Genomic DNA, 9,674 nt, shown 5'->3' with positions numbered 1-9,674 from the left:
GCAGCAGCAGTATGTCTTAAATACTCACAGCACCGTATCGCCATATGCTTTGGCAGTAGCAAATTCTTGTACTTGCTTGCAGCAGGAACAATAATTTACAACTACAGCAATAACCAACAGCAGCAGCAATTCAGCAGCAGCATAGCACATATATTCTGCCAAGACCAAATACATTAACATTGTCATATCAATTACAGTGTTAAAATCTTCTGAGAGTTGGAAGAAATACATTTTAGCCTCGAACGCTCATTTGCACTTCTTACAAAGAGCCCCATATAACCATGAGAAACCATGAATAAACCATGTCAACCATAACAAATTACTGGGTGATACCTAAGAATTCAGTTTCATTGATTAATTAATTGATTGATTTTTCTAAGAGGCGGATATCTGGTCAGGACAAAAGCTAAATTTTAATCAATTTAGCTTAGTCATTCACACACTGAAAATAAATAAATTAGTAGAATATACTTTATTTATACAATACAATAGATTCACAGAGTTTGGACACAATAGTCATATTTGCCGGAAATAAACTTGCCTTTTCAAAAGCCAAGCATTGGTGTGGACACTAAGGTGTAGATACTAAAGGCGTGAATATGCCTTATGACTAGATTACAGTTTTATTATAAAAGGCGACAAATCACATATTTTGAAACAATTCTAGCTCAATACACCATGGGGGCTATAGTCATAGCCTAATGGATAGCGACTAGGAGCTACCCAATAAGTGTATCGGGTTGCTAATGATAGTGTAATAGGCTAAGTATATTTTTCCTGTGCAACAATAATTACATGCCCGATGACTCAAACATTCATGTTTGTATTTTTATCGTCATCCTTCTGCAGACTCACACCCGGACCAATGGATGCTCTCAGCCCCACCAGTGGGCGGATTATTTTCATCGACCACCTTTGGCGGGCTCTCAGTCACACCAGCGGGTGCATTTTTTCCATCGACCACCTTTGGCGGGCTCTCAGCCCCACCAGTGAGCAGATTTTCATCGACCACCTTCTGCAGACTCTCAGCCACACCAGCGGGTGCATTATTTTCATCGACCACCTTTTGCGGGCTCTCAGCCCCACCAGTGGGCACATTTTCATCGACCACCTTTGGCGGACTCTCAGTCACACCAGCGGGCGCATTATTTTCATCGACCACCTTTTGCGGGCTCTCAGCCACACCAGTGAGCAGATTTTCATCAACCACCTTCGCCAGACTCTCACCAGTGGGCGCATTTTTTTCATTTACCACCTTTTGTGGGCTCTCAGCCCCACCAGTGAGCGCATTTTCATCGACCACCTTTGGCGGACTCTCAGTCACACCAGCGGGCGCATTTTCATCGACCACCTTCTGCGGGCTCTCAGCCCCACCAGCGGGCACATTATTTTCATCGACCACCTTTTGCGGGCTCTCAGCCCCACCAGTGAGCAGATTTTCATTGACCACCTTCAGCGGACTCTCAGCCACACCAGCGGGCGCATTATTTTCATCGATCACCTCCAGCAGGCTCTTAGCCCCACCAGCAGGCGCATTATTTTCATCGACCACCTCCAGCAGGCTCTCAGCCCCACCAGCAGGCGCATTATTTTCATCGACCACCTCCAGCAGGCTCTCAGCCCCACCAGCGGGCGCATTTTCATCGACCACCTTTGGCGGACTCTCAGCCCCACCAGCGGGCGCATTATTTTCATCGATCACCTCCAGCAGGCTCTTAGCCCCACCAGCAGGCGCATTATTTTCATCGATCACCTCCAGCAGGCTCTTAGCCCCACCAGCAGGCGCATTATTTTCATCGATCACCTTTGGCGGACTCTCAGCCACACCAGCGGGCACATTATTTTCATCGATCACCTTCAGCGGACTCTCAGCCACACCAGCGGGTGCATTATTTTCATCGACCACCTCCAGCAGGCTTATTTTCAGCGACCACCTTTTCAGCGAGGCTCAGCGGACTCTCAGCCACACCAGCGGGTGCATTATTTTCATCGATCACCTCCAGCAGGCTCTTAGCCCCACCAGCAGGCGCATTATTTTCATCGATCACCTTTGGCGGACTCTCAGCCCCACCAGCGGGCACATTATTTTCATCGACCACCTTCAGCGGACTCTCAGCCACACCAGCGGGCGCATTATTTTCATCGATCACCTCCAGCAGGCTCTTAGCCCCACCAGCGGGCACATTATTTTCATCGACCACCTTCAGCGGACTCTCAGCCCCACCAGCAGGCGCATTATTTTCATCGATCACCTCCAGCAGGCTCTTAGCCCCACCAGCAGGCGCATTATTTTCATCGATCACCTTTGGCGGACTCTCAGCCCCACCAGCTCTTTTCATCGATCACCTTCCACTCTCAGCCACACCAGCGGGTGCATTATTTTCATCGATCACCTCCAGCAGGCTCTTAGCCCCACCAGCAGGCGCATTATTTTCATCGATCACCTCCAGCAGGCTCTTAGCCCCACCAGCAGGCGCATTATTTTCATCGATCACCTCCAGCAGGCTCTTAGCCCCACCAGCAGGCGCTTTTCATCGATCACCTCCAGCAGGCTCTTAGCCCCACCAGCAGGCGCATTATTTTCATCGATCACCTTTGGCGGACTCTCAGTCACACCAGCGGGCGCATTTTCATCGACCACCTTTGGCGGACTCTCAGCCCCACCAGCGGGCACATTATTTTCATCGACCACCTTCAGCGGACTCTCAGCCACACCAGCGGGCGCATTATTTTCATCGATCACCTCCAGCAGGCTCTTAGCCCCACCAGCAGGCGCATTATTTTCATCGATCACCTCCAGCAGGCTCTTAGCCCCACCAGCAGGCGCATTATTTTCATCGATCACCTCCAGCAGGCTCTTAGCCCCACCAGCAGGCGCATTATTTTCATCGATCACCTCCAGCAGGCTCTTAGCCCCACCAGCAGGCGCATTATTTTCATCGATCACCTCCAGCAGGCTCTTAGCCCCACCAGCAGGCGCATTATTTTCATCGATCACCTCCAGCAGGCTCTTAGCCCCACCAGCAGGCGCATTATTTTCATCGATCACCTCCAGCAGGCTCTTAGCCCCACCAGCAGGCGCATTATTTTCATCGATCACCTCCAGCAGGCTCTCAGCCCCACCAGCGGGCACATTATTTTCATCGACCACCTTTTGCGGGCTCTCAGCCCCACAAGTGAGCAGATTTTCATTGACCACCTTCAGCGGACTCTCAGCCACACCAGCGGGCGCATTATTTTCATCGATCACCTCTAGCAGACTCTCAGCCCCACCAGAGGGGACATTATTTTTATCGACCACCTCCAGCAGGCTCTTAGCTCCACCAGCAGGCGTATTATTTTCATCGACCACCTCCAGCAGGCTCTCAGCCCCACCAGCGGGCGCATTATTTTCATCGATCACCTCCAGCAGACTCTCAGCCCCACCAGAGGGGACATTATTTTTATCGACCACCTCCAGCAGGCTCTTAGCTCCACCAGCGGGCGCATTATTTTCATCGATCACCTCCAGCAGACTCTCAGCCCCACCAGTGGGCGCATTATTTTCATAGACCACCTTCTGCGGGCTCTCAGCCCCACCAGAGGGGACATTATTTTTATCGACCACCTTCAGCAGGCTCTCAGCCCCACCAGTCTCATTATTAATAAGGGGTGATCCTTCTCCACCATTCTCCTGAAAGAAAAACAGATTCACAGAAGGTAATAAAAATGATTGTGGAAAAAAACGTGATAATTCAGATGATTTTCCCTCTGATGTTTGCTGAATGCAAGGACCGAAATATTTTGTGTACATAGTATCTTACCGGGGAATGACCATTCTTTGTTATCTTGTCTTCTGTTTAAACAATGAAAAACAAACAAACAAACAAACAAAAAACCTTTGGTCAAACAAAATAAAAATTAATACTTTAACATATTTCTAAATATTTTTATTTTATTTTATTTTTTACAATAAATCACTAGTCCACCTTGTCAAATCATCTGTATGCAATACTTGCCATTTTTTCTTAATCTCCTGTGGTGACAGTAAATCACACCAGCAGCTGCAACCAGCAGAACAGCAACAACAACAACAGCAACAGCAGCAGCAGCTGAATCTATAACAGCTAAAGACAGACAGTAGTTATCAGGGGTGTCACTATGGTTTCTGGGCCCCCTGAACAGCATACTGACCCAGGACCCTGTGTTTTATCTCAATTATATTGTAATATTGAGTGAAAGCTCAGTTCTTCATACAGGCCACAATGGACAAGTTTAACTGGTCGATTTAAATCTATCAGTTTTGCAAAACTGTTCATGTAAAAAAGCACTGAATACCAAAATGATACTCACCAGTGACAGTAACACTGAATGTCTTTATGATGTCGAACCTGCTGCTGTTGATCTGTAGTTTATAAAGTCCAGAGTCTGTGGTTCTAGTGTTTGTGATGGTCAGAGATCCAGTCTGATCCAGCTTCAGTCTGTCTCTGAATCTCACATCGCACTGATCATTTGTACAGATCTCACTCTGATCTCCAGTGAGTACAATGATGAGAGCGTCATTAAAATACCACATCTTTAAATCATTTGTTTTTTTTACTACATCAGAATCTAAAGTGACAGATTCTCCTTCCTTAACTGACTTTCTCTTCATTTTATCTCGTTCAGCAGCAACACCTGAAACATAAATCAACAGCTGTTGGAGGATCTTCTGGGGGAAAACATCACATAAGATTAAAGAACTGTGGATATGAAAGTAATAAAACAAGACCTCTTCACTTTCTGTCTGAAAAGCAACATTTATGCACATGTTGTGCTATCGACACATTTTAAACATTTTATACTTTGCACTTTGGATTAATGGTTGGGAAAAATAAATTAACTGTGAAATAAAATATACATTTAAATAAATGATTAGTATAAAACTACCTGATAAAACTAATAACCAATGAAAAAAAAATGTTGTAGATCATACTGAACTAAATTTATATTTAAGTTTACAAAATCCACTTTATCTGTAAATGTGTTTTTGATAAAATCATGTAAATATACAGGTTAGAAGAAAAAACACCCCTAAGTTTCACAGCAAAATGACAACTAATAACACATTTTAAACATGACTCACCATGTGCAATAACACTGAAGCTGTTTTCACTGTCGATGTTGCTGCTGCTTATCAGTAGTTTATAAACTCCAGAGTGTTTGTTTGTGATGTCCATGATGGTCATAGATCCAGTCTGATGATCCAGCTTCAGTCTTCCACTGAATCTCTCAGTACCTTCATTACACTGAACATCTGTACAGATCTTACTGAGATCTCCAGTGATTTGAGCGATGCGAGTGTCATTGAAATACCACCTAATTCTGTCTTGTTGGTTTGTTTTAACACCAGTGTGTAAAGTGACTGAATCTCCCTCCATCAATAACACTCTGTGTATATCAACACCAGATGCACCTGAAGAAGAAATTAATCAGAATTTTTAATTAATTCACCATTTCTTGCAAACTCTATTAAATAAACCTGCTCTGCTCCTCTGCATTAATGGCAACACACAGTTTTCCAGCATCTCCTGCATATTTGAACCATTTCCAGTGATTGTATGTTATGAGATCCATCTACATACCGAAAACAACTGAAAGACTCACAGAAAAATATAACACAAGGTGAAAACATTCAGTAATGCTTAATAATGAATGAATGAATGAATAAATGAATGAATGAATGAATCAATCAATCAATCAATCAATTCATTAATTCATTAATTCATTGATTGATTGATCTGGAAAGAAGTTAAACTGGTCAACACATCAAGAAGACAAGAAGACTGATGGAAACTACCCAGATCTCAGAGGGAAAATTAGTGACTATATGTAACACATGTCAAAATACAGTGATCATATACTTTTAACAAAAACAGAAAATGAACTATTTAGTAAATAAATGCCATTAATAACTTTTCAAGTGGCATAAATGAGGGTTTATGTTTGGTACAGCTGAGATACAAGACTTGCTCTAAAAAATGTTTTGGAATAAACAACAAGGCTTGAGATGAGATGTGTTAATTTTAAGAACAAAAACAAAAACAAATGCCATGAAATAAAACATCTGAGCAATATCTTGGTGTTTGTGGTGACTGTGGAGGAGTAACTGGAGGAATAATTGAATTTGCTGTTGTAATCGGAGATCACTGACTAATGTAATGCCTCACCCATTGAGAACTGTCTGTTTGCAACACACAATTCACCAAGTAGCAGTGGCGGCTGGTCATTAGAGGGTGCTGGGTCGCCGCCCCCTTCAAGTTAGCCCCCTTTAACATGTTAACAATAAGTTAAATATATATTGCAAATATTAACGAAATAAAATTATTTAAGGTTAGTCATAGTATTCTACTGTTAGTCATATTACCATTTATTGAAAATGTACAAAAAAAATCCAAACTATATTTCTTTCATATGTGTGTGCGGGGCGCCGGACTAATGAGTGTCTATGTAGGTACACAAACTTTTGAAAAGCATGTGATTTAAGGCTAAGCTCTAATTGGCTTGTTTCAAATTGTCCTTGGGGCGCTGGGCTTTGCACCCCGATCCCTCCTACTTTTGTTGAGAGCGAATCAATATTTGTTTTTATATAATTGGCCTTATGTGATTGGACTGTTCTCTTTCCGCTCAGCAGCAGCTCATCAGTTGACTGACGGATATTAATCAATGTGGAAGCAAGCCAATTTCTCGAGATGAAAGAAAATTTGGTTTTATCTTTACAAAGATACCCGTTCACAAGGCGTTTGGATGAACAAAAAAAAGAATCAAGGAGCTTGGACCAGATCGACTGTACTTGCAAATTCATCAGCAATCAAGTGATCGTGGTCGCGCCTACACTCGGGGCTTTTTCAGCACTTATTATGGCAAACGGACTTGGAACTGAAACAATGCAGTTTAATTTGTTGCAAGCACAATGGCTTATGTAGATGGTACAATGATGATACAATGACCAGGTCTCTTTTCAAATAAGAGTCTTTAAGTGTATCATTATAGAAGCATTATTTTAAAAAAGTTAATAAGTATTTTGGAGATCAGTTTTGTTGATTATAAGCTGGTTATATTGGGCTTTATGAAACTATAATAAATGTATATGCATATTTTTTTTTTTTTTACTACTAGGTGATGTTCTTAACCATTTACAGTCTTTAAACTATGATCTAAAAGGATTTGTTATTCTTCTGTTCCCTCTTGTGGACAACATTAGTATTACGGCCTTCATCTCTGAATCTGATTAAAATAAATGGCTGGCGTTTTAAAAATTGATGTCAAAAGTCAATGGCATTTCCTGAAGATGCACTAAGCAAGACTCTGAAGGCCTATCCAGTGCTCAACGGAAGTAAGCTGAAGACAGAGCTTAGTCTCATCTACCGCAAGGAAGAGTTCAGAGCCTGTTGTGGTGCTTTGGACCTACTCCAGCTATTTATGGAGAACAATCTTGAGGAAGTCTTTTCAGAGACTGTAACTCTCCTAAAGATTCTTGTAACCACACCCATGACCACAGCAGAAGCTGAGAGGTGCTTCTCAACCTTGAAAAGAATTAAAACATTTCTGAGAAATAGCATGACCCAAGAGAAACTGAATGCATTGGCCATGCTGTCAATAGAGAAGAGGCTGGTGACTGAGATGACTGACTTTAACCAGAAGATCATTGAGAAATTTGCAAGCCAGAAAGAAAGGAGAGCAAAATTTGTTTTCAAGTAGTACTACTGGCCAGTGATTAGGCAACATTTCTGTGCGTGTGTGTGTGTGTGTGTTTAATGATTATATTGATTATATTGATTACTTCATTACTGATAATAAACCAAATTTGAACTAAAATTCACTGATTTGTGGTACATTTATTAGCAGCAATAAATTTTAGTTTTTTTTTTTTTTTTTGATACATCACCTGATAAATGGCTTTTACACTCCTGTATTACTAACAGTTTTTTTTTTTCAGCCGCCACTGCCAAGTAGTAGTAAAAAAAAATATCTCCATAAATGCCTTGCCATGGTCCAGCACAAAAATAAATAAATAAATAAATAAATAAATAAATAAATAAATAAAGACTGCAAAATACAAATGATATGCATCCCTGTCAAATATAACATTTGGGCTGGTTTGCCTTTGCAGACCTAACAACCCTGCCCATTGCTGGTAGCACCTTCTGTTGAGTTATTTCCCTGCCATCTAGGTTTTGTAAATACATTAATGAAATGATGTCACATGAAAAACTATGCTCCTTGTTGCCAGGGGTATAATAATAATAATAATAATAATAATAATAATAATAATAATAATCCATTGAATGTCATAAAGACTACAAACACAGCCTAATTAAAAGTGACATTCACCAGTATTTCCCCAATATTTAAGTATATTAACCTAATTGTAACATTTATAGTAAATACGTCTCTGCCAAAATACCAGATTTCCACATGTTGGTAACAAGATAACTTATAAGGACGTTTTTGTCACTATGTTTTCAAATGCACCTCGTCAATGTAGATTACATGGTCGGTTTTCAGCTAACTTCACTACAGAGCTTTTAATGTTCTCATATCATACTGTACAAGTGTATAACACAGAATTGTGTGTCAAATTCGAATGGATCAAGCGAATTTTATTGAGCTGCGAAAACGCACGTAGGTCCGCGCTGTGCTTTCGGCTGGTTAACGAGTAAGCGATATTTATCGTCTACAGGCGGAGCAATATAATTTGTCTATTCATCTATGGCGCACTGTGATTTGGGTATACATACAGGACAGACTACTGTCAATGCAGATGATAGTGGACTACCGTCCCTGGATGATGCGCCAGTCCTTGGCAATACAGCACGTTATGACAAACCAGCCCTGACGCTATACATCTTCTGTTGTGCCCCACGAAGTATGCTACGCATGTTTGGTACACACATTTAATCGTCAGAGCACCGGAATAGAGATAAAAAGCCCATGTCTTACCATGGTCGAGTAAACGCCAGAACAATAAGGGCGAAATAAAGAAAAGCTTCATTTTCATTAGGCTTCCTAAAAAATAAATGCAGATTTTAATACATAATAGTGCTATGTTCTTTTTCTTCAGTAACCCTGAAGCCATTGTTTCTTCTTCTTCGTGTCATTATGGCATCCAGCGCGCATTACAAACTATTGTGTCACAAATGAAAACGAAAATGTAATTTGCAAGGTTCCTTATACGCACTGCAGCGCGATGACGTAAAGACCTGTCGTCAGTGGTGTTTGATGGTGTTAGTACATAACTGGTTTCATCTAAAAAAATGAAAGGCGAAATCTAGTATGATTTGGCATTTCATTATTTTTGGTTATAGACATTAATTATCTGGATGAATTCAAACACTATTAAGCTTTCACAGACACACACAAGGAGAGACCGAGACCACTGCATAACGTGATTATTTGGTCAGTAATATTGTCTGTTGAAGTTATATTTGCTATAACATTTATTGTGCATCTGAGGACCTGACTTTGGCTTAAACCCTTATTGCGGGTTTTCAGGGAGACAGAGCTTCAGAAGGACGAGAAGGACGAGCATCCCATGTGCTACAGTGCTAGTAAAAGTTTACCGTTTCTATGTATAAGATGCAATTAGCTTGCATATTTCTTAATTCATGCAGCCACACCATGGCTAAGAATAGCACTAGCCTACTTTTATACCC

General features: G+C 41.4%; 1 protein-coding gene across 1 annotated transcript; it reads right to left on the bottom strand.

Annotated features, from left to right (window-relative positions):
• Positions 1-835: 835 nt before the first annotated feature.
• Positions 836-9,182, bottom strand: LOC127160158 (titin-like). The gene is made up of 12 exons (XM_051102806.1): positions 8,962-9,182; positions 5,105-5,434; positions 4,333-4,656; positions 3,999-4,106; positions 3,804-3,835; positions 3,506-3,673; positions 3,353-3,403; positions 2,543-2,845; positions 2,394-2,495; positions 1,998-2,303; positions 1,703-1,804; positions 836-1,603 (listed from the first exon to the last, which is right to left on the bottom strand). Exons 1-12 carry the CDS (start codon positions 9,095-9,097, stop codon positions 836-838), a joined length of 2,730 nt encoding a protein of 909 aa, XP_050958763.1. The 5' UTR covers positions 9,098-9,182.
• Positions 9,183-9,674: the final 492 nt, after the last annotated feature.

Source organism: Labeo rohita, unplaced genomic scaffold (genome assembly GCF_022985175.1).
Source record: "Labeo rohita strain BAU-BD-2019 unplaced genomic scaffold, IGBB_LRoh.1.0 scaffold_298, whole genome shotgun sequence".
NCBI lineage: Eukaryota > Metazoa > Chordata > Actinopteri > Cypriniformes > Cyprinidae > Labeo > Labeo rohita.
This window is presented reverse-complemented; position numbering and strand designations above follow the sequence as displayed.